The sequence below is a fragment of the Propithecus coquereli genome, unplaced genomic scaffold, assembly GCF_000956105.1.
Source record: "Propithecus coquereli isolate 6110/MARCELLA unplaced genomic scaffold, Pcoq_1.0 Scaffold9, whole genome shotgun sequence".
In the NCBI taxonomy this organism is placed as follows: domain Eukaryota; kingdom Metazoa; phylum Chordata; class Mammalia; order Primates; family Indriidae; genus Propithecus; species Propithecus coquereli.
In genome coordinates this window covers 14,662,209-14,688,500 of record NW_012155284.1, presented here as the reverse complement: position 1 = coordinate 14,688,500, position 26,292 = coordinate 14,662,209, and the positions used below count along the sequence as shown (strand labels likewise).

The 26,292-nt window shown below is 36.3% G+C and overlaps 2 protein-coding genes across 6 annotated transcripts in view; one reads left to right on the top strand and one right to left on the bottom strand.

The window, feature by feature from the left end:
- TRIM23 (tripartite motif containing 23) overlaps positions 1 to 23,514 on the bottom strand; it is a 32,822-nt gene extending 9,308 nt beyond the window's left edge. The window contains exons 1-7 of one of the 2 annotated variants that reach the window (XM_012664528.1): positions 23,356 to 23,514; positions 16,321 to 16,483; positions 12,998 to 13,119; positions 10,211 to 10,489; positions 9,074 to 9,256; positions 7,525 to 7,740; positions 2,133 to 2,267 (exon numbers count right to left, since the gene is read on the bottom strand). In XM_012664528.1, coding sequence (XP_012519982.1) covers positions 2,133 to 2,267; positions 7,525 to 7,740; positions 9,074 to 9,256; positions 10,211 to 10,489; positions 12,998 to 13,119; positions 16,321 to 16,483; positions 23,356 to 23,436 — 1,179 coding nt within the window. In that variant the 5' untranslated portion in view covers positions 23,437 to 23,514. The remainder of the gene's footprint in view (positions 1 to 2,132; positions 2,268 to 7,524; positions 7,741 to 9,073; positions 9,257 to 10,210; positions 10,490 to 12,997; positions 13,120 to 16,320; positions 16,484 to 23,355) is intronic. The other variant, XM_012664530.1, reaches the window with a different exon arrangement.
- Positions 23,515 to 23,913: 399 nt separating this feature from the next.
- TRAPPC13 (trafficking protein particle complex 13) overlaps positions 23,914 to 26,292 on the top strand; it is a 43,354-nt gene continuing 40,975 nt past the window's right edge. For all 4 annotated transcript variants that reach the window (XM_012664523.1, XM_012664522.1, XM_012664520.1 and 1 more), the window contains exon 1: positions 23,914 to 24,226. In XM_012664523.1, coding sequence (XP_012519977.1) covers positions 24,181 to 24,226 — 46 coding nt within the window. In that variant the 5' untranslated portion in view covers positions 23,914 to 24,180. The remainder of the gene's footprint in view (positions 24,227 to 26,292) is intronic.

Below are 26,292 nucleotides of genomic sequence, written 5' to 3'. Positions count from 1 at the left end.
CTCAAACTTAATACTTTTGTGCATCAAAGGATACAATCAAGAGAGTGAAAAAGCAACGTACAGAATGGGAGAAAATATTTGCAAATCATAAATGTGAATTAATATCTAGAATATATCAAGAACTCCTACAATTCAACAACAAAAAATCAAATAATCCAATCAAAAAGTGGGCAAAGTACTTGAATAGACATATTCAAGACAATATACAAAATGGCCAACAAGCATATGTAAAGATGCTCAACATCACTAATCATCAGAAAAATGCAAATCAAAACCAAAATAAGGTATCACCTCACACTAATTAAGATGGCTACTATCCAAAAACACAGAGAAAACAACAAGTGTTGGTGAAAATGTGGAGAAATCGAACCCTTGGGCACCATTGATAGAACTGTAATTATGCTATAACCACTATGGAAAACAATATGGTAGTTCCTCAAAAAATTAAAAATAGAACTACTATCTGATCCACCAATTTTATTTTTGGGTATATATCCACAAGAATAGAAAGCAGGGTTTCGAAGAGATATTTGTACACCCATGTTCATAGCAGCACAATTCACAGTAACCAAGAGATAGAAGCAACCCAAGTTTCCATTGACAGATGAACAAATAAACAAAATGTGATACATATGTGCAATGAAATATTATTCAGCATTAAAATGGAATGATCCTCTCACATGCTACAACATGGATAAACTTTGAGGACATTATGCTAAGTGAAATAAGACAGCCACAAAAAACAAATACTGTATGATTCTACTTATATGAGATATCTAAACTAATTAAATTCACAGAAACAGAAAGTAGAATGGTGGTTACCAGGGGCTGAGGAAAGAGGGAGAAAGGAGAATTGTTGTTTAAAGGATATAGAGTCTCAGTTTTACAAGATAAAAAATTTCTGGATCTGTTTCACAACAATGTGAATACTGTGTACAGTACTGAACTGTACACTTAAAAATGGTTACGATGGTAAATTTTATATTGTGTGTTTTCCACCACGATAAAAAAAAAATTGTGGTACATCCTCACAATAAAGTATCTTGCAGCTATAAAAATGAACAAAAAATGTCACTGTGTACTGCTATGTAGTGATGTTCAGGATGTACAGTTAAGTAAAAAGAGCGAGGAAGAAAAAAAGTGAAAGTCTACCTTTAAATGCTGGGAGTGTGTATACAAATATATAAACATATTTTTATTTTTTTTAAGTGATGAATAAACTAAGAAAAAATTCTAAATGGTTTTCTATGGGGAACAAAGTAAAAAGGGTAGAGAGAACAGGGATAAAAGCTAGATTTCTCTGAATGAACCCTGTTGTGGAGATTTGAGTTTGGACCATGTAAATGTTTCACATAATTATAAAACAAATTTTTTAAAGTCCTTAAAAATAGAAAGTTTAAAAAGGCAGAAACATGAACCTTTCTAAATCAGGGGGTGCCCAGTTTAAAAGAGATAAATATATCAACCAAATTCCCAAGTATAGGCCTTGTTTGGGTTCTGTCTTAAAAAAATAAACAATCTGAAAATCTGAATACTAACTGAATAGTTGATGACATTAGTGAAAATATTAGAGAGTAATTAGATTAATTATTAAACTTTTTGGGTATAATAACAGCATTTTGAGTTTTGGGGTTTTTTTGTTTGTTTGTTTTTTGAGACAGGGTTTCACTAGGTTACCCAGGCTGGTCTTGAACTCCTAGATTCAAGTGATCCTCCCACGTTAGCCTCCCAAGTAGCCGGTACTACAAGTGTGCCACCACACCTGGCGATGGTTTTTTTTAAAAGAGTCCTTATCTTTTGGAGATTTACACTAAAAATTTCATTGATGAAATGATATGATGTTGGGAGGAAATGATTATGACGTTAGGATTTGTTTCAAAATACCCTGGGGGACTGCAAGTAGGAGGAGTGGAGAAAAGGGGACATGAAATAAGAAGTTTATAATTGTTAAAGTAGGTGACGGGTATAGGAAAATTCACTGTATCATTCTTCCTATTTTCCACTGATAAACATTTTTCTTCAAAATCCTATAATTCATGAATTTCCTGGTTGTCTCTTCAAGCTAATTATCATGAAATGAAAATCAATCATTTGTTAGAAAACATATCTGAAAATAAAGTATAGTACATTACCTTCGTAAAAGTGACAGGGATGCTGGCATCCAATTGAATGTGATCTGCAACCTCTGTAAACTGCTGCTGCTGTTTCTGCAATGTTTCCAGTAACCTTGTAATTTCTTGTTTTGCCAAGACAACTCTACAATCATCCTAGAAAAGGGAAAATAGTATTTCTTGTAAACTTTTTGTTAAAGAAATAAGGAAAAGAGGCCAGGCACAGTGGCTCATACCTATTAATCCGAGAACTTTTGGCAGCCAAGGCAGAAGGACCGCTTGAGGCCAGGAGTTGAAGACTAGCCTGGGCAACATAGCAAGACCCTGTCTCTACGAAAAGTAATTTTAAAAAAATGAGCTGGGTGTGGTGGCACATGCCTATAGTCCCAGCTACTTAGAACGCTGAGGCAGGAGGACTGCTTGAGCCCAAGAGTTTGAGGTTGCAGTAAACTATGATGACACCACTGCACTCCAGTCTAGGCAACGGAGTGAGACTCTGTCTCAGAGAAGAGAGAAGAAAGAAGAGAGAAGAGAGAGGAGAGGAGAGGAGAGGAGAGGAGAGGAGAGAAGAGGAGAGGAGAAGGGAGGGGAGGGGAGGGGAGGGGAGAGAAAGAAAAGAGATACATCGAAAACTTGCAATAAAAGCCCTTTTATCATCACAGTATTCAAAGTTAACTTAAATGTAATTTTGGCTAGGATAATAATAATTGGACAATAACAACTTATTAGTATAACCTCTATGGAAATTAGTACAGAAATTTCTCAAAGAACTAAAAGTAGATCTACCATTCGATCCTGCAATTCCACTACTGGGTATCTATTGAAAGAAAAAAAGGGTCTAGACCTGGTGATGCATGCCTGTAGTCCCAGCACTTTGGGAAGCTGAGGCAGAAGGATCACTTAAGGTCAGGAGTTTGAGACCAGCCTGGGCAACATAGCGAGACTTTGTTTTTACAAAAAATAAAAAAATTAGCCAGGCATGGTGGCATGCACCTGGAGTCTCAGCTACTTAGGAGGCTGAGGCAGGAGGATCATTTGAGCCCAGGAGCTCGAGGCTGCTCGAGGCTGTGTATGATCATGCCACACACTCTAGCCTGCGTGACAGAGTAAGATCTTGTCTCTAAATAAGAAAGAGAAAGAAAAGCAAAGCAAGCATTGTATCAGAAAGATATCTGTACTCGTGTTTATTGCAGCATAAAATAATTCACAATCCCAAAGATATGGAATCAACCTAAGTGCCCATCAACCAATGACTGGATAAAGAAAATCTGGTATACATTTATTGTGGAGTACTATTCAGCGGTAAGAATGAAATAATGCCTTTTGCAGCAACTTGGATGGAACCGGGGTGGGAGGGTGTTATCCTAAATGAAATAATTCAGAAACAAAAAAATAAATGCATGTTCTCACTTATAAGTGGGAGCTAAACTATGGCTACACAAGGACACACACAGTGGTATAATGGACAATGGAGACTCAAAAGTGGGCAGGGCAAGAGGGGGTGAAGATGAAAAATTACCTATGGGGTATAATGTATACTATTAGGGTGATGGGTACACTAAAACCCCAGACTTCACCACTATACAATAATAAATAAATAAATAAACTTAAAAAACAACCTGTTCTGAGAGGGAAAAAAATTCATTCATAATATTGAATGCAAAAAAAAAAATAATAATTTAAGAGCCTATCAACCAAAGAATGGATAAATTGCAGTATATTGATAAATGGAACACTATCACAATGAAAATAAATCAAAACTATATGTGATGATACAGATTTCACAAATATAATGTAGAGTAAAAGAAGACATGGCATGGAGAATTTCTACAGTATGATGTCATTTATATTAATTACCCAAACAACCAAGGTAAGCATTAGAAGTCAGGATAGTGGTTTACCCTGGGGGAAAGGCAGGCAGTTACCAGAAACAAGTGTGAGAGGACTTCTGGAGTACTGAAAATGTTGTGTTACTTGATCTGCATGCTGGTTACACACTAATGATCAATTTGAAAATTCAGCCAGCTGAACAATTATGCACACAATTCTGTATATATGTTTTACTTCTAGAAAAAGTTTAAAAATAATTGAAGATACACATATATTGGTTTAAAAAAAAGGACAAAGGTCAAACTGTGGAAAGTCTCCGTCTCACTCCAGATCCCCAGGCCCTCCCCTCAAAGTCAAGAACTTTCTACATTCTTGAATATTATTCCAGAATATTCTATACAAAACCAATACATGAAAGATCTCCTAGTAATATGTAAGCTCCATGAGAGCAATAGTATTATCTGTTTTTGCTTACTATTGGATACTCAAATTAGTTGATGGCAATCCCAATGTTCCAGTTGCTCAGAACCAAAACCTTGAAGTCATTCTTGCTTTCTTTCTCCTTCACGCCCTACACACAATCTGCCAAGAAACACTACTGAATATCTAGAATCTGGGCACTTCTAACTCCCATTATTCAAGCCAGTATTATTAATATCTCTCACCTGGAATTCTACAACAGCCACCTATAACTGTTGAACTCCTTCTTTTCATCTTTGTCCTCCTTTAATCCATTTTATATACATCAGCCAGAGTAATACTTTTAATAAGTAAGATCAAGTCACTCTTGTGCTGAAAACCCCACCATGGTCCCCCTATCTCAATCAATAAAAGCTGAAGTCCCCACAGGGCGTTCCTTACATAAAATTCCCTATTACCTCTGACTTCAGTTCTTATTACTCCTTCCTTCACTTACTCTACTCCATCTACAGAGGCCTTTATTGCCGTTTCTTGAACACACCAGGCATGCTGCCCTAGGGTTTTTGCTCTAACCATTTCCTCAAGTAGAATGTTCTTTCCCCCATTCGGGCTTGAATTCCTTCACTTTCTTCCCCTTTGAGTCTTTGCTCAAATCTTGCTTTTTCTCTATAATGCTTACCCTGACTATTTAATAATGCAATCTGCTGTACAAACCCAAACATGTGATTTGTAGAGTTCTTTTTCCCTTAGCTCTTATCACTTCCTAACATATAAATTAATTATTTAGATACAGTTATGATTTATTGCCTGTTTTCTCCTTGCTAGAATGGCAATTCCACAAGATTATGGCTTTTGCTTATTTTGTTCACTAATATACTCTAAGTACTTAAAATATACATGGCAATATTAAGTGCTCAAAAGATATTTGCTAAATGAATGAACAAATATTCAGCATCTGGCATAATGCCTAGAACTTAGATGATACATAATTTCTTTGAAGGGGAGGGATGATTAAGTTTTGTTCTCAAAAATGAAAATAAATTCGTGATGTTCCATCTATTCCTCTGTCAATTTTCTCTGTGGTGGGAAATTTTAAGAATATTAGTTAGGATTCTGTGGCCATAAAACAGAAGAAAACTAATAGATCCATATGAAAAATGAATACAAGACCCCGATTTCTTTTGCATTAACATAGTGAGATAATACCATATCATTAACAATTACATGACGCTTCAGAAACTCTAAAACATTTTAAAATATTTAAGTAACTGCAGATATAGTTTTTTGTAAAATAAATATGAAAATACTCTTAAGTAGTCAAGTAAATATGATTTAGGACATGATTCCATTCTGATTTTGCCAGTAGCTTGATTATCCACCATGAGTTGAACAAGTATTTATTAAGCTCTATCTAGATACAAAGAACTTAGAGACACAAAGATAAACAATATGTATCTGGTCAGCATCTAGAAGGACAAATAGGCATATTGTATGATTCAAGGTCCAATCAGAAGACACAAATCACACCAGTTATTTGAACAGAAAGAACTTCATATAAAGAACTGATAACTAGGTATAGTTATTAACTAGGTAACTCAAAGAGTAAAAAGAACTCTGAGGTATCACGGAGATAAAAACTGTAGGAAATAGCTCCCACCTCCAGGGCTAAGGAAATAAAGGGAAGAGGTTAAAATTATTAAAACTTAGAAACTTGCAGGAGGGGTCCCATGGAGCGAAACTCAGACCTCTAAGGAAGGTAGTCTCCTCATAAGAGGAATGCATTCACAAGAACGCCAAGTAAACAGGAACCCAAGGAAGCCACTTCCCACCGTCCAGTCTCCCTTCAGTGCCCCATCTTCGTAGTACCTAACATGGAGCCAGCTGGCAACACAGCTATGTGGTTTGTAGAGTTCTAGCCCCAGCATCACAAAGCAGAGGACAGAAGAGTAGGATTGGAGCTGAAAAACAACTTAATAAATGGCATACGCATCAACTGTTACAATTCAATATAGTAAGGACCAAATGATAACTCAAGACTGATAAGGATACAGGCTGGCCACACTCATATAAGAGAAAAAGCTCTACAACAGTAAAAGGTTTAGCCTACAATGATTTGAAATCACACAATTATTAGCAGTGTATCAATAAAGATAAGAGAGACTGAAACTTTTCTGAAATTCTTAGGGCAGCAATTATCCTTATATCTCCCACTTATAAAAGCAGATCCAAAATAGAAATGTGGGGCCAGGCATGGCGGTGCATGCCTGTAATCCTAGCACTCTGGAAGGCCAAGGCGGGAGTATCGCTTGAGGTCAGGAGTTCAAGATCAGACTCAGCAAAAGTGAGACCCTGTCTCTACTAAAAATAGAAAGAAATTAGCCAGGCAACTAAAAATAAAAAAAATTAGCCAGGCATGGGTGGCACATGCCTATAGTCCCAGCTACTAGGGAGGCTGAGGCAGGAGAGACGATGGCTTGAGCCCAGCAGTTTGAGGTTGCTGTGAGCTGGGCTGACGTCACGGCACTCTACTCAGGGCAACAGAGTGAGACTCTGTCTCAAAAATAAAAAAATGTGTAAGACTAACAGTTCTGTTACAATAATCTTGTATCTCGCTCATTAAAAAGTAAATCATTTGCAAACTGGGTAATGAACTGCTTATGATACCTCAACCATCATAAAACATGGTTTATTGTGATAGTGAAGTAAAGAATGACTGAATTAGAGCATAGGTAGATGGTACAAGCTACAGAGGAACCCCCACCCCTGCCAACAACAACAAAAAAAAGACCAAAGAAGAGAGAATTTCAAAGAAGAGCTGGACCTTAAAGGAGAAAAAAAGAGATATAGGCACTCCAAGCAGAAAGAATAGTACATATATGCTTGGCAAAGAAGAGTAAAAGGATTTGGAATGACCGAAGAATGACATGAAGTTAGAAGGCTTCTAAAACCCATGGCTTCATGGTGAGGGAAGGGCAGATCTTGAAGGAAAGGACACTGATATGGCTGGTGGAGCAATTTAAGGTTACAGACCATGTCCTAAGTGGGTCAACACATGCAGCACATACAAAATGTTCATCAAATTAATAAAATAGACTAGTATGTATCTCTGTAATTACCTACTTAACTTTACAACTACGGCCCTAACCACACTTAAACTACCTACCTGCTGCAAAGTCTTTTCACAATGAAGGCAGGCTGTTGAGACCTGGGACAACAAAATAGTCATATCTTCTTGTTGTTGCCTGAGCCAAATCAGTTTTTCACGAACATGAGCATCAACGACACTTAGAGCCATTTCTTCTTGACGACATAGAGTTTCATGCAGATCAGAAAAATAAGCTCGGACACATGACCGGGCATTCTCTGCAGTACCTGGTACCTATGGAAATCAAAATAAGTTTTAAGCAATTGTAAACTTAACAAAGATTTTATATATAAAATATTGAAAATTTTATATAGATTGTATAAATCTATATAAATTTTATATAGATTGTATAAATCTATGCAATCTATATTAAATTCTGAAACTTAAATTTCTATGCTAGATCTTTCCCTTCAACTATGGAGTTTGGATATCCAACTGTTTATAAATGACATCTCGAGCAAAATGGAACGCCTAATCTCCAGTCTTCCCCACCCCCAAAACCTAGTTACCTCTCAGTAAATGAAAGGCAAAAAATAGCAGTAATTTTAACTTCAATTAACTTCATTAACACCTCTCTTCTATATCCCACATCTAGTCCCTCAGCAAGTTCTACCAACTTCAAAATATATACAGAATCTGATCATGCCTCACCACCTGTACTTCTATAATACCAACCTGTTGTAAGCCATTGTCATCTCTCACCTGATTATTACAATAGCCTTCTTTTGGCCTAACTGCCTGACCCTCCAAATTACCTATCCAATCAATTTTAACAATTAATCACTAAGACCAACCCATTCTACATCTTTAAAATCTCAAATTCATCTATTTTTCTCCATTCTCACCACCTAGTATTATAGGCCATAAACATCTCTCAACTAGATAATTTCAACAACATCCTGATGCGTCTTCCTGCTTCCAATCTTGTTGCTCCTCCAATTCATTTTCTATATTAGGAGCAAACTTTCTTAATGCAAATCTGATTACATCATTCCCATGTCGATTCTTCAGTGGCTCATTACTACCCTTAAACTAAGTACTGAACTCTTTAAAATGGTTACCAAGATCCTGCATGATTTGGCCTTAACTCTCCAAACCCTTTTCCTGCCATTCTCTGCTCAATACTCAAAGCTCCAACCACAATAAACTTTAGTTTCTACAATATGTCCAGTCCTCAATTCTAGGCATTTTAATACATGCTTCCCTCCCTGCGAAAACTCACACCCCACCCCACTCTGCTCCATGACTGAATTCCTTCATATCTCAGCTTAGACATCACTACTTCTAGGAAGTCTTCTCTGACCTCCAGAGATTGTTGTCCCTGTTACCACTGCCAAGGCACCTTGTACTTGTCCCCCACAAATTAAATAGCTACCATATTTGAAACTCTCTCTCTTTTATGATGAATTTTAAGTTCAATGAAGACAGAGACTTTTTTAAAAACTTATTTCCAGTGACTAGGGCTGTATTGGCACACTGTAATTACTCAATAAATAATTACTAGAAGGTGAAAAGATAAAAAGAAAAAAGAATAAGCAGGTAAAAAAGGAAAGAAAAAAGTCCATACATGTTCTGTGTGAGCCATTCCAATTCCATCTTCCACAATTTGTTCTCCTCCTTCAATGTGCTGAACAATTCCAACTAATTTTCTGGAATAATCTGAGATTTCCTCGGTGAAGGTCCGTATGCAGTGAGCCATATCTAAAATTGATGCTCGAATCTGATTAGCTTCTGGTTCCAATACTGAATGCTATAAAATGCAACATAATTATAGAAAATAACTCACAGTATTGACTAATGATACAAAAAACTATTTAAATCCTTCCTATTAACACAAAGAAATATCAGCCACAAGTAGCTTTCATACACATTTAGAAAAAGCACAGCATAAAAAGGTAAAAAATACTAATAATTCACTTTCACTCCTTCATAAGAAAACTACTTATCCCACAAAAAAATAATTTAAAAATTGGAAGTCCATTTATTGTTAAATAAGAGACCAAGAGATTATCTCTAAAATTATAATCATAAGTAATAGTTCATCAATAGACATGGATATTGTCAAAATAATCCAGTATATCATGAAAACATGCAAATGAAGAAGAGAATTTTTATTTCCTGTTGGAAAGCTATTTTTCAGTAAAGAAAGAATCATGAGGGCCGGGCGCGGTGGCTCAAGCCTGTAATCCTAGCACTCTGGGAGGCCGAGGCGGGCAGATTGTTTGAGCTCAGGAGTTCGAGACCAGCCTGAGCAAGAGTGAGACCCCGTTTCTACCAAAAATAGAAAGAAATTAATTGGACAGCTAAAAATATATAGAAAAAAAATTAGCCGGGCATGGTGGCGCATGCCTGTAGTCCCAGCTACTTGGGAGGCTGAGGCAGAAGGATTGCTTGAGCCCAGGAGTTTGAGGTTACTGTGAGCTAGGCTGACGCCACAGCACTCACTCTAGTCCGGGCAACAAAGTGAGACTCTGTCTCAAAAAAAAAAAAAAAAAAAAAAAAAAGAAAGAAAGAATCATGAGGCCTCTCTGAAATGTTTATAACATTCAGAAATTAAATCTCTCATTTCTTTTCATGCAACCAAGCCCAATTCATTCACCAGTTAACTCTTCTTCAATCCCTTTTACATAAACAATCAAGTCAGTGAAAACAAATGGTGAGCTGGTAAACTAATTAGAGTCATCCAATTTAATTCAATTCATACCTTGTGACCTTGGTGTTTTCCATATTCTTTGCAGACACAGCACATGAGTGGGCTAGTTTGACAACCTTCTTCCAAGCAAACAAACTCAATGGCATGCACCTGGTGCTGAGAGCACATGGTTTTCTCATGAGGTTTATCAGCTAGAGGCACTCGCCTGTGCTTTGCTAATGTCTTTGTAGAATGTGTAACTTGGGAACACTCTGAGCACAAGTGAGTTGCACACACAGTGCAATATACAGACGCAACGTGAGCTTCATCTTCATCGCAACGAATGATGCTCTGATAAACAAAAAATTAATACCTTAAAATTGAACCCAGTCAGTATAACATGACAATTTTTGAAATACAGAGGCCCACAATCTTTTCTGACTAGCCTTTATATCAATATATGAAAATATACTGGTTATTAAGCACAAAGGTCATTCACTATTCAACTGAGGAAGTATTCATTTCTATGGGTAAGTGAGAAGCTATTTCTAAAATTGATTGTTAATATATGTTATAAATTAGAGGTCAAAAATAAAACTATTCTCATAGATTCATAGTCAATGCAAAGATCTCTCCCAACAAATCCCCTCATTTTACTAAACCATGGTTGGAAGTATTTTTTTAAGACTAAAAAAATCTTATGTTTAATACATCCTCATTGCTTTAAACACTACTTGTCATGATGATGTACAGGAAGGACAGAAGCACAAATGCTATTTAGATAATCTGGGAGATGCATCAGAATTACCTGTGGAACTTTTACAAACACGGATGCCCAGACTCCAACCTGGGAAATTCTTATTTCAAGAGGTTGTGGAGGAAGCCAGGACTTGTGTATTTTTTTCTAAATATACACAAGTATAGTCTAACAACTACACAGGTGAATCTAATGCACAATTTAAGCAAATTTACAAAATAATAAAACCTACATTAGATGTAATATTATTTCTAATTTTTAATAATTACTAAAAAGCATTACAAGTAAGTAAAAAATTACATCAGATAATCAAGAATGACTTTAACACTTTCATGAATATCAAAAAGCCATAATTAGGGCTGGGCGCGGTGGCTCACGCCTATAAACCTAGCACTTTGGGAGGCCGAGGCAGGAGGAATGTTTGAGCTCAGGAGTTCAAGACCAGCCTGAGCAAGAGCGAGACCCCCATCTCTACTAAAAATAGAGAGAAATTAGCTGGACAACCAAAAACATATAGAAAAAATTAGCTGGGCATGCTGGCACATGCCTGTATTCACAGCTACTCAGGAGGCTGAGGCAGTAGGATTGCTTGAGCCCAGGAGTTTGAGGTTGCTGTGAGCTAGGCTGATGCCACAGCACTCTTGCCCAGTCAACAGAGTGAGACTCTATCTCAAAAAAAAAAAGAAAGAAAAAAAAAGCCATAATTGGAAGGGGAGAGATTTGGTATAAATTTTTTCAGAAATAAAAATTAGAAAACACATCAATGGTGTCATTATCACATTAAATAAAAAATGAACCAAAGTTGAATAGTCTTGTTTGCAATTATGACAAATGTATACATGTACCATAAAAAATTCATGTCTTCCGCTTTTCAGACCTGACAAATAATTTATAAGGTCAACATTAGATAACAGTCTAATGTCTTTTTTTTTTTGGAGACAGAGTCTTTCTCTGTTGCCCAGGCTAGAGTGCAGTGGTGTCATCACAGTTCAGTTCACTGCAACCTCAAATACCTGGGATCAAGCAATTCTCCTGCTTCACCTTCCCGGGTAGCTGGGACTATAGGCGCACACCACCACGCGCAGCTAATTTCTCTATTTTTTTGTAGAGACAGGGTCTCGCTCTTGATCAGGCTGGTTTCAAACTCCTGGCCTCAAGCAATGCACCCACCTTGGCCTCCCAGAGTGCTAGGATTAAAGGCATGAGCCACCATGCCCAGCTCATAATGTCTTTTTAAATAAAGATAAAAGATACAGCATCTAAAAGAGCTACAAAAATTTTAGAAAACAATGTTTTGGTTTAAAATTCATTTCAATGATTCACTTTAATGTAAAGAAATCATCACCTAATAAAAGGGAAGTGGAAATCAATCTGACATTTTTTCCTTAATACAAAATCTGGTTTTAAAGTCCATCACCAAGATCACCTACTGTTATTTACTACAAATATTCTTATATCCATAAGTCTAAGAAAGCTATGTCCTGTATTATAGAGCTATGCAGATAATTTTTGAGGTGCTAAAAATGTATATTAACATTGTTAAAATCCATGGTTAATGAATTTTTCTAATATTTATTAGATATCTGCCCATCTAGACACAGAGTACATCTATACATAATTTAATTTTTTCTTTAAGATACTTAATAGTAATAATTCTGTGAGAAGCTACTGCTATCTTTAAGGCATTTTGCCTCTACATTAAATGGCCTTTTTCATGGAGTTTTTCTTTCTTTCCTCATACTTTATTGCCAATTGATTTGCATTTGCATCCTCTGTTCTAATGTAGCTTACACCATCTTTCTTACTCTTCCATGTTCTTACTCTTTTCACTTTGTCTTTGGATAGAACGGAATTATGATAAAGAGAAAAATTTACACAAAACATAATTAGGCATAGTATTTTAAGAGAATTCAAGATTTAGTTTTACTTTTGTTTTGTTGGGAACAGTGTTACCTTCAGAACAGGAAGGTAATGAAAAGTTGCGTTTCTAGAAATCTACCTGCTGAAGGAGGCAATGCTGTGCTATTAATGGCAAATATTTTAAATTAAAAGAAAAATTCATGCTCATAACAAACATTTCACCAAGGTCAACCAATCAATACCTCTCCAGATATCCCAATGGCTTCTTCTGCGGCTCCATACTGACCAATATGTCCATTCTGCAGTCGTTCCAAAAGCTCCAATAAAGCAAAATTTTTTTTCAATCCCCAGACACCTGAATCTCCTAGAATATAAAAACAAAATCTAAATCTAACAAAATAGAATATTAATTTTACCCCATACCTCAACAAGCAATTTCTATATCATATATAGTTCAGTCATTAATAATGTCTAAATTTTGAAAATTCAAATTTTCCCCATTTTCTTTTCATGACAGAACAATTGCTTTGTTAATGTACTCTTTGAAAAACAGAAGAACCCCTCAGCATTCCAAGTAGAAACATAATTTAAAATTCTATTATTTTTCTATCATTTAATATTATAAATCCTATTTTACATTGCAACCTAGGACCACACACACACACACACACACAAACACACACACACACACACACTATTCCCGAGCCTATAAATAAAATCCAGATCCTTCAGCAGTTAGAAGGAATATCTGTTATTGTGAGCTTCTAATACCATCTGACACACCTGCCACCTAATACACGTTTATTAAATGAATAAATACATAAAAGGATGATGGAGTCATTTGCCTGCAAGGCTCCCCTTCCTCTTGGCTCCTCTTTCTTTTTTTTTTTTTTTTTTGAGACAGAGTCTCGCTTTGTTGCCCTGGCTAGAGTGAGTGCCGTGGTGTCTAGCTCACAGCAACCTCAAACTCCTGGGCTCAAGCGATCCTCCTGCCTCAGCCTCCCGCCTGCCTCAGTTCCTGCCTCAGCTGGGACTATAGGCATGCGCCACCATGCCCGGCTAATTTTTTCTATATATATATATTTTTTTAGTTGTCCAGATCATTTCTTTCTATTTTTTTGGGTAGAGACAGGGTCTCGCTCTTGCTCAGGCTGGTCTCGAACTCCTGACCTTGAGCGATCCACCCGCCTCGGCCTCCCAGAGTGCTAGGATTACAGGCGTGAGCCACTGCGCCTGGCCTCTTTTCTTAAATAAAAATAAATAAATAAATAAAAAATCCCTGTTGTGATTCTCCAAAAAACTAGGCTAAATATGTTTATCCTCCTCTCTGACTTCTGTGACCTCATTTCCCAAGTACCACTATGCAGCCTACCCAGCATTTCTCCCTCAGCCTTGCCCCCACAAGGCTTTCTCCTTAACGTTTATTATAATATGTATTCTACAACAAGCTGAGTTCCAGCTACTCTATTTATATAAAGGTTAAGAAATATAATATATGACCATTTCAAAACATGGTCTTGACAATTTTCCAAATATTCAGTCATTATATAATGAACATATTATACACATAAACTCCTAGCAGTATCTAGGTACTGTCAAATATATTATTTAATGTTTCCGTAACTGTCAAAACAACTCTGCAATCTCGATGGCTTAACACAACAAAGATTTACTTTTTGTTCATGCAACATCTCAGGCATTGGGGAAAACAAGAGAGGCTCTGTACCCCACTGTCCACGGCCAGGGACACAGACTACTAAAGCTCCATCAATCTAGACCACTTCACTGTAGCAGGGAGGAGGATTTACGTTGAACCATCATAAATCTCCTCTCAACGACTTCAACCTGGAAGTTAACACTGCACTTCTTCTCACATTTCACTGGTTAAATGGAATCACCCAGCCATACCTAACTATAAGAGGGCAAGGAAGTGTAATTTCACCATATGGACAGAAGAGGAGAACCAGAAATATTGCTGAACAGTACTAATAACTACTGATATTCTCTTGAACTCAAGAGGAATTCTAATTATAATTATGACCTTAAACATTAACAGTAGTTCTCTTCTAGAGAGAAATTATAAATGATTTTTCTTCTTCCTACTTTTATATTTTTTCAAATTTTCCACAATGTATTTAGACATTACTGCTACAATACATTTAAAAATAGATTTTTTTAAAAAAGAATGAAATCCAACTATATCAAGGGTCACTAACATATTCCACATTAAAAATCTAACCTATGAGTTATAATAATTACAATCTCTATCTAAGCCAGAGTTATTTTTAATGTTGATGTGATAGCAGTCACATATTTCAACATAAGATATGAGTAATCATTCCCTGTCATAAATTTCTAATTCAGCTAAACACTGAGGAAGGTAACACCCCACACTGCGGTATTAATGTAGAGAAGGTAAAGTACTCTTCAAAAAGATGGAAGAAAGGTTCTATCCACCATTTGCAAAACATTACCATTTCTATTAGTACTATATAAAGAAATGGTATAATAGATGCATACATTACCAAATAAAAGAATCTCAAAATAGAGATACTTCTCCCGCCCCTGCTATTTCTTGGGTAATAGTAAGTTAATGTTACCTATAATAATGCTATCACTGTCCTATATTAGTTGTCTGGCAAATAGACATACTACTTATTTGCATCAAAGACCACCAAAACCTTAAGAAACCTATTCTTTCCTTACAAGAAAACATTTTTAAACCATGTTTCTTGGCATTTTAAAGTCTTCCAACCTAAAAATATGGATACTCTTGCTTCTTTTTTAATAAATAAATTATTTAGAATGTATTCCACTTGGTATATAAAATGAATACATTAAAATGGTCTTAAATAGTACTACTGCCCTTTAAAAAAAAAAAAAAGGCAACCTGAAACTATTTTGGGGAAAACTCCCCTATCAAAAAGAGTAAGCTTACAGAACTTATGTTTGTAAAATAATTGTTCAAATACTAATAAATGTTATTATTTCCAAATCTGGTATCCCAAAGTAGTATCTTATTTTGAAATATGTAATGCAAAGTTTTAAAAGTATACAGGAAACCAAAAAAACCCCACAAAACCCTTTAACTAATTTTAAGAGAAAATAAGGAGTAGTTACCAGAAGCTACAAACACCTCTGTTTCTGATATTAGTAAATAAAAACATGCTGAGACTCAAATGACTTATTTATATTTTCATTATTGGCTTATTCATTTGTAAAGAAAACATTGTTTTACTGGGTTAATGGATTCGGGCAAATTATTTACTCTGTGACGAAAATTCTTATTTCTTTCAATAAGGGAAGCATGTTTTTCTTAGGTTTTATCTTAAAGCTCTTTGCATATAAGTATAGAATATAAATATCTCTGAAGATGAAATAAAATTAATAACTAAGAGTGGGATATTTTACAGGTAGACTACTGACCTTAATAGAAACCCAGGCTTTCTGAAACTTCCTTAGAATTTTATCATTTCAAAAATCAAGTGGAAATAAATTGTTTTCTATGATATTTGCATTACATGAATAATTTTCAATATTAAATCCATACGAATAATTTTCCTACCTAGGTCCGTTACTTGTCGATCAAATGGGCAACGGATTGCTCTTCCATGAAGGGGTAGGCGGGTGAGACAGTCATGACAGACTGTGTGACCACAAAGCAGAAGGCGAGGAACTTTGTCTCCTTGCAGGGAAAAGACATCTTCACACACTCCACACTCCAGCACCTAATATTTGAAAAGGAAACATGTGATATGTGTTCTTTAAATAATTTTAAAAGCATACATATTTCATGGTTTAAAGAAAACTGATCTAATATATTGAATCAACATTGTTACTTTATTTCTCCATGAGAGAAACTGTCTAGGCTGTAAAACCTTAAATCACTTTTTAGTAATTCCATCTGAAAAATCCTGCCAAAATTTTACCATAGTGAAATCTCCTTGAACACTAAGGGTTAGGGACAAAGATAATATTGTAAATTCACATCGTCTTTATCTTTTGAAAATTACAATTTGACTCATTACATCTGAATCTGTAAAAACAATATGTAATTCTACCAAAGGTGGCAACTACCTAACCCCCAATAAGCCCTCATTAACTTTGACAAAAATAATCTAAAATATAGTCTGGGATGACAATTACCCTTGTAAATGACAAAGAACTTGTTAAGAAAAGACTACAAGTAATTTTCACATATCTTCTAGTATCCATGTATATCAAATAATGTAAAGGCAAGAAAGCTTGCCTTAAATTTCAATTCCTGTTCTTGATTAATAAATACAGCTCCGGGTTAGAAAATATTTTGTCTATCTAGTTCCAATTACAGGTATGAGCAATGACTGGCCTTGAGCAATGACTTGCTCAAGGCCAGTCAGTCAAAAGAAAGGCTGTAAGAATTGGCTTATTCTGATTCTCAGGTCTGTAAGTTTATGTTTTATAAATAGACAACAAACTGTATTTATAGCAATAAAGCATTTTCAGTGCTTATTTCTAAGTAAATCTGTAGTGTTTCACAATTTTAATTAATTTTTTAAAAAAATACCCACAATGAACAATTCAATCATATCCCAAACTCCTGCGTCTGTCATTCAAGATCTGTTACAATCTGGCCCCTGTCCTACTGCTTCACTGCCACATCCTTCAGACCGCAATCTACAACTACATCAAAGAGCTTATAGTTTCCAGAACATAACTGTTTTGTGTCTCTTTCTTTATGCTCATGCAGAGAAATGGACCACACAATCCTATGGGCCCCCACGTGCTTTGAGTAAGTGTCTACTGTAACATCCAAAACACTTCAATACCTTTGTTGGCCTTTCAGCCTGTCTTTCCCTGTTAGACCAAAGAGCCCTCAGGAACAGGGTATTCCTAATATCAAGCACCTACATGCTTAAATAAAGTCCAAAAATAAAAATATAAAGACAATTAGAGTCTGAAGGGTCTGGCAGGGTAGAAATCAGACTAAATCCATTACAATTTTAAATTTAATTCTGCAAATAATTTGGTCTTAGTGCTTGAGATGCAAACATCTTTCACTGTAAATAAAGAGATAATTTATAATTCTCTTGCATCCTAGTATGGTTCAGAAGAAACTAAAGCATAACATAGTTCACAAAAAAGGAAAAGAAAATAACTTTTTAAATACATGAAAAGATGTTCCACCTAACTCATAAAAGAAATGCAAATTAAAGCTACATTAAGACACTTTTTTTTCAGATTAGATCTAAAATCAGATTAGATCTGAAGATATGGGAAAGCAAACATTCTCATTCATACGTTGCTGATTGCTGTGAATTGTTTAAGTGATATAGACTCTACGGAAGGCAACCTGGCAATACATATCAAAAGTTTAAATAATTCAGTAATTCAAGTTGCAGGAATTTATTCTACAAATATATCAGACATGTGTGACAAGATCTATCAGTTATTCCTAACACCACCATTTGTATTAGCAAAAGACTGGAAACAAAGTAAATATGCAGGAATACCAGGCTGGAAAATAAATTATGGTACATTCATATACTATAAAACTACACAGGCTGGCAAGAAAGATGGGAAGTTTTTTATGTACACAGAATGATTTCATATGAAAAAGGCAAATAGAAAAACGATAGAGCACATTCATTTTTGCATAAAGGTAGAGAAAGAAGAGCAAATACTTTTATATATTGTTATATAAGCATCCTATCTTTCTGGAAGTATATGCAGGAAACCAGTAACATTGGAACACTGGTTCCCTATGAGAAAGGGAAACGGCTGGGGAACAGCTAGCTATTCACATATTATATCTATTATACACATATATACATATTTCAACTTATCCTATATTTTTTACAGAGAAGAAAAAAGTTTCACTTTATCAAATTCAATTATATACAGAAAAGATATTCATAATACAATTAGATATTATAAAATAAATGCAATATTTTTATAAATACTCTCATTATTGTGATACTATAATAAATTAAACTTGTTTATGACAATAAACTCTAAAGAATAAAATTAGAATTTTGCTTAGTTCATTCATATCTTATATCTCTGACACATGTGATGTGTAACATCACATACACAAGATAAAAGAACTTACATTGCTACCACAGATTTTTTCAAAAAGCACTAGTGAAGTTTCATTGATTAGCAAAACAAATACAGGTCCAAAAATATTGTTATTTTGCAAACATCAACTCAGTAAATAATAGAGCAAGAAATTCTTTTCTCAGTATCTATGAATAGGAATTATGGCTAACAGCATAAAAAGCTTTTAATTTTATACTTCATTAAAATGCCAAAGAAAGCTTCAAACTTATTACATGTAAATCAAATTTTAATAAACCAGAACATATATTAAAAAGACTAAGAAGGCTCACTAAGCAAAAGAAACTTTCTGTGATTCCTTTTTAAATGCAAATTATTTCACAATATAAGATTTTTCTGTTTTTCTTAATGATAAAAACCTTATCCACTTGACCAGCCTTAAAAAAAAAAAACAAAAAAAACCCTTATCATTATCAACCTGTTCATTAAGAAAGAGGCCATTTTATACAGTATTAGTATTATATACTTCAACATTTACTACCCAGTAAATACTTCTTGCTTTCATCTATAAAAATGAGATTTTTAAAAAAAAATTTATTCTGCCATATCTATTATAAATTATGGCATGAAGATCTTGTCAAAAAAGACTACCATATTGCACAGTTCAGGAACATTTTACATGTTAAGATGAAAATGAACAAGGTAAGACTCTAATATATCAAATTCTGTCCTGTAACAAACTGGAGTTACATCAGGCTTTGGTACACATCTGAGATTACAAGGCAAATGAGGTATCCAAAACAGAAACCAAAATGAAAATCATTCCAATTATGAAATAAAACAACTTAAACTTCAAGTTAATTCACAAAATACTCTGCAGATATTCTCTACTTAGCAAAAGCACAATTCAATAAATAAAATCTCAACCATACAACATGCCCAATAATGATGGCTCCTCTGCATCTGATATGCTATGTACCTTCAGAATAAATGCATTAATATTTAAAGGTCAACTGAATCAACCACCACCAACATTGACTGACACTAAGTTGCTGGAAGAAATATTTCATTTGCAGTCATATAAAACCAACATTAAGTGAAAAATCATAGGTCCCTATTATTCAAGATGTTAAAAGAACTTCAGATATTATCAGGTTCAGTGGTTCTCAATCCTGGTTGCAAATTAAAATCACTTCTAAGAATTTTAAAAATATGCTGATGTCAACCTAATCAGAATTGGGGAAAGACTGCATCAGTAGTGTTTTGAAAGTCTTCAATGGTCCTAATGTGTAACCAGAAATGAGAATTACCAAATCTCTTCGATTCCAGATGATCCTGAAGGTTACTCTATAAACCACTAAGGTCAGTTCTCCTTTCCAGATCTTTCCATACATACAGTAGAGGGGGAAAATGAGTTCCACATATTTCAATTGGTCTTTTCATAAATGTACTTTTCAGTATTTATACATGTTAGAATCTCAAAGTTCAAGCATAAGGCAATTCATAAACCTTAGCGTTAATGCCCAGCTATGCTGCAGTTGGAGACTTCTGAAAAGTGCTGACAGACCAGGGGTGGGGAAACTGAGGCCTTAAGGCCACATGTGGTCTTCTAAGTCCTTAAGTGCGGCTGTTAGACTGAATCCAAATTGTACAGAATAAATCTTTTTATTTTTATTAATACATTTTCACTCTTTTATATTTTTTATTTTTAAAATTAACATATTTAAAATACCAAAGAATAAGTTTCAACAAAATAATCCTCCCAGATTGACCAGCGCAATTAGAACTTTAGTAAGCCATAAGGGCTAAATTGATGGTTGCTATGTTTATGATTTACTTCTAATGTACCCCACCTGACTGGCGCCACTACTGCACAAGGGTGGTTGGCAAGAGCTTTGGAGGTAGAGTACGCCAGTCTGTCATCAGCTTTTTTTTTTTTTAATTTTTTTTTTTGTCATCAGCTTTTGACAACCATGCACTGTGTTGCTGTATGAAGTGGACTTGTGAATAGTTGCACAGCTCAACAGTATTTTTGAATTCTGTCTGCTTAACAGCCCACCATGTCAAAGAACACCAAGAGAATGCTTAAGGAAGAAAACAGATTTTTTAATGAGGATTGGGAATTGCATTACTATCTTGTTTCTTGCTTGCTTTGTGATACTGCAATATCAACATTAAAGAAATTCAATGTTCATCAGCACTATAACACTCAAAAGGACCACAAATATTTTAAATCAGAGGAAGAGGCACAAAAGGTTGCACTGCGGAAATTAAAAGATGAAAAGCAAAAGCAAAGACAACTCTTTCAAGCAACAATAAGACCTGGAAATAATGCCACTGAAGCAACTTATAAAGTAGCTTATATACTTAGGAAAAAAGGAAGCCATTCAGTGATGCAGAAATTGTGAAAGAATGCATTGTTGAAGTTGTAGAATGCTTAGACACTGAAAACGTTTCAAACAACTGCCTCTTTCAAGGAGAACCATACTTATTGGCAGCATGAATTAGCCTTCAACTTAACAGGACTTCATGTGATACTTCAAAAGGAAAATCTGTATTATTCAATCACTTTCGATGAATCAACTAATACTACTTACTCAGCGCAGATTTATACTTTATTTGGGTCATAACAGAAGATTTTCTTTGCTACAAAGAGTTAATCACTTTGGGCATTCTTGCAAACAGAACACAAGGATTAGATATCTTCAACAACTTTCAAGATAAATGTCATGAAGTTGGACTGAATTTGGTAAACTTAGTGAGTGTATGCACAGATGGTGGACCTTCCATGACAGGAAAACATGAAAGGTATATTACACAGATAAAAAAGGTGCTAACAGATCCAGATGCTCTAATTTCTTTTCATTGTATCTTGCATCAGCAAAATCTCTATGCTGAAGCTACTATTTTAAGGGACACTTTGCAAAAAGTTGTAAGTATTATTAACTATTAATATATTCATGTAAATGCCACATGGCATCAGGTTCATAACATGCTAAAGTTAAACCATGAGGTATTCAGTGTGGATTTGCCCTATCATTGTAAAGTGAGTTGGCTATCTCAATATTTTATCTCTGTGAGAACAGATAAATTTTATGAAGAACAGAATCAACAATGTTTGAAAGAAGTTATCTTTTTTCAAAACACTGCTTCAAAAGGAAATTTCAGATGAACATCTTCCCCAGTTAGCAAAGGCCATTGATGAACAGGACGACATATGCAAATCATTTGAAGAATACACAGCTGTTATAGAGCTATTAATTGGAGAATACAATGAAAGCTTCATTCACTTTGAGAATCATGACATCACATTCAAATTAGCATTTCAGCCTCACATAGTTGATATCACCAAGACACCTAAGTATCTACAGATGGAATTGATTGAGCTCTCAGTAGATGACATTTTAAAGTCATCGTTTGATGTTAAGAAAGATCCGAATGAAATATGGAAAAATGCAATAGAATACCCACACCTTTGGCAACATGCCCCCAAAATGCTTTCTTGCTTTTCAACCACTTATTGCTGTGAATCTACATTCTCCTACCTAACCCAAATCAAGATGCTCTTAAGGTCACAAATGAGTGATACCCCTCTACAGCAGTGGTCCCCAGTCCCTGGGCTGTGGCTGGGTACCTATTGTTGGCCTGTTAAGAACCCAAGGTGCATCACCGCCTGAGCTCCGCCCCTACCCCTCGCCCTTCACGGGGGAAAAATTGTCTTCTATGAAACGGGAACCCGGTGGCACAGCAGGAGGTGAGCAGCAGGCCAGCAAGGGAAGCTTCATCTATATTTACAGCAGCTTCCCATCGCTCGCATCACCCTCTGAGCTCCACCTTCTCCTCCCTTCCCCCTCCATGGAAAAATTGTCTTCCATGAAACCAGTTGCTGGTGCCAAAAAGTTTGGGGACCGCTGATCTAGAGGATCAACTGAAACTGCGCACCTCCATGATGCAACCAAATATTCAAATGCTTTTCAACAAAAAGCAGACACAACAAAGTTGTTAACAAAGTTGGTTAACTTTAAAATTAACAAATAGTTTTCATTTTTTAAAATTATTAAGTACATAGATTTTTACAAAATAATGTACATTTTTAAGTATATCTAATTGAAGTTTCTTGAAGGTGGCCTTATTTGATTACAGCTAAATTAATGCAGCCTTTCAACATGAAAAGGTTCCCCATCCCTGTGGTAGACTGTACCAAGAGGGAAGAGGCCAGCTCAACCAATAACTGATGTCTGATTATAGAAGTAGTGCAACAGTGAAAAAGACTTCAAGGCCTGTCAATTCTGGGCTCTGCTACACACCGTGCACGCCCATAAGCTGCTTTTGACTAATGTCCCAGCTGTCGATGTTGACATCTGGCATGAGCAGACCGAGAAACTTCAGGCTAGCCGGCATAAGGGTCGCGGAGCGGAGGACAAGACTTGTAAAGCCAAAAGAAGCCTAGAGGCCGCGCATCCTTGCCCATCAAAGCCTGGGCCGCGGCGAAGCCGCCAGGTCTCCAGGATGAACCGAAGGTACGCCGATGGTGGAGAACAGAGCACGCAAGGTCCCTCACCTTCACCACAGCCGTCCCCCGGCTGCCCTGCCGGCCACTGTCTAGTCCTGTTCCTGGCTTGTTTACAATAAGGGTAGCCATCCTGGGAGAGCAGCGCCGCGATGCAGCGGTCAGAGCCTTCAACTGAGAGGAGGGGTTGAGCCACCTACCCAGAGGCCTAGGCGCACGCCGCTGGCGCACAGGCGCAGTGCGGCGCACCGCCCTGCTCTGCCGACCTCTTCGCGCCTCCTCCCGTCAGTCACTGGCCTTGCGCATGGGCACTTTGTTATTTTTAATCGAGTCTGCAATTGATGGAAGGTCCTCAGTGAAAAGAGAAGAGATTAAACAGAATCAAAGTTTTGGGGTGAAACTCCCTCTCCTATAATGATTTCTCCTTTTCAATTGTAAACCAGCTGGGAAAGGGAGTGGGATTGATGGGGGCGGGGACTACATCTCCCTGCATGCAATGCGATTTTTGTGTAAACTCCAAATCCCAGCATGCCACTCTCTCGCCTCTTTTTTTTTTTTTTTCAATCCTGCATTTGTGAGGCTGTACGTTGTTACTAAGTAGTGGTTTCCTGAAGTCGCAGTGTGTAATTGTAGATGGAAAACACAGTACTTTATGTAAAGATCTCTAAGAGACAAGGGTTGGATTTGGTGAAAAGAAGACATTGCGTCTGTAAAGGACGTGGTAAGAAGAGAATTTAAGGTCCCACCGACAGAGGGAAGCTGTTCAGAGTGAGTTTGACGCCCGGTCTTCCCAAACGCGCGCTGTTCTGTTTCCTTCCGGGCCGGGTTGAACCTCTTCAGCCCCCGTAAGGCAGTGGGTCAAAAGTGCTGGTGAAAATGGAAGTGAATCCCCCCAAACAGGAGCACCTGCTGGCTCTGAAAGGTAAATTTTCACGAATCTGAGTTTCCTTATTCTGTTTTCTTCCCTTCTCTATTTTTCGAAGCTTTTGCCACATAGAACTGGTCTCTAGGACATAGGCCTGGTTTTTCTTAAACACCGTCAGTGCTCGCTCTCCTGCTTTCTCCCTTGGCGCCAAGCAGGAGGAAGCGATTTCTCCTCTTTGCTTTTTAGGTTTAAGAATCGCCTTCTAGAACGAAATAGATACCTGGTAAACTTATACAGAGATACTGTCTGTGATGAATGCTGCTGCAGTCACCAGATTTTAGCTGCCGAAGCTGACGTCCCTGTCCTACCGAGATCTCTATGAATGGGGATGAATTACAGCAGACATCTAAAGTGACTTTTCCTCCTGTCTCTCGCCTCTTCAGGTGGCACTGACGAAGTTATCAAGCTTCAGCTTCATCTGTAAAATTAGTTTTGCATGATTTAAGAATACACAGCACTACGACACATAACTACGACATACAGATTTGCTAAAACATACTGCAGCTTACTTCTGTGTGGGAAATGTATTCAGAATCTCATGTCAACTTTCACTTTTTGTACTCGGTAATTTTGAGTAAATTTGATGATTTAATCAGAACATTATTTAGGAAAAACCCAGCAAGACAGATTTTTCTGGAATTGCTATTGTTTTCTGAAAACCTTTTATTTGAAATGGATTCAGCTTTATTTCATCTGTTTTCTACTACAACAAATGCATTTTTTATTTCTTGGATGCTCTAATATGTGGTTAACAGTGCCTTCTTGGACTGAGCTGAGGAAATGCTCAATAGACATTTGGATTCAGTTGAATTGCACTTACTTTCCTTATGGCATCCATTTTAAGAGACTCCATACCCCTCCCATTATGATGTAGGCAGCAAACATTCCAGAAGCTCATCAGTCCCATTTCGTAACATGTAACATATATACTGATGGTTGAAGTTAACAAGACTGTCTCTGTGGAACTAAGAAACTTTATAATGTTAAGTAACAGTGATGGGATCTGTAAGCTTAGCCTGAGCAAATGATCTAGACTAAAACAGATTGTTACTCATGGAGAAAAGGGAAAAGAAAAAAAAGAACTAATTGTCATGTTTTTTTACCTCCCAATCTCACATCAAGTATGTGGGATAAAAATTACTTATCTCTCATAGGTTAAGCAAATTTTCCCCGACATCTAGTAAGTGATTGAGGCACTATATCAACACAAGGGCTGTCTCCATCATTCCAAGATGCCATGTTGCCTCCCAGTGATTGAACAGCATTTTTAAAGATCATTCCTTTACTGACTACTTTTTCTTTTCCTTTGAGACACAGTCTCGCTCTGTCGCCTCAGCTAGAGTGCAGTGGCGTCATCGTAGCTCACTGCAACCTCAAAGTCCTGGGCTTAAGGGATCCTCCTACCTCAGCCTCTCAAGTAGCTGGGACTGCTGGCCAAACCAAGAGGCCTGGCAAATTTTTCTATTTTTAGCAGAGACAAGGTCTCCTCTTGCTCAGGTTGGTCTGGAACTCCTGAGCTCAAGCAATCCTGCCTTGGCATCCCGGAGTGGTAGGATTACAGGCATGAGCTGCTGCACCTGGCCTTTGCTGACTACTTTGATGAGAATTTCAAACAATTCTATTAGCTGCTAGGTGTGATTTATACAAATTAGAAGCTGTTAAACACAGTTGAATTCCAGTGATAGGGAGACTAACAGCCATTGGGAATTTTTGGGATTTTGTTATTATTTTCCAAAACAGAAGCTATCTGAGAAAGCGTATTTAAGCAGCCTAAAAAGACAAGTGAAGTGCTTTAAAATTCACTGAAAATTTTAGCTTTATTAAACCTCTTTGGTATCATTCTTCCCCACTGTCCTAGTTAATCAAGAATTTTCACAAGTTTTGATTTTACTGATGTTGGATTTAAATATGTCAATTTAAATGGTTAAGTTCAGACAATAATGAAAGCATTCTTAATGCAATACATATGTTATAACGTGAAAGTGTAAGGGAGAAGAAAAAAATTAACACATTAATTCTTAGAATGTTATCACATATTTAGATCATATTAAAAATAATGGATT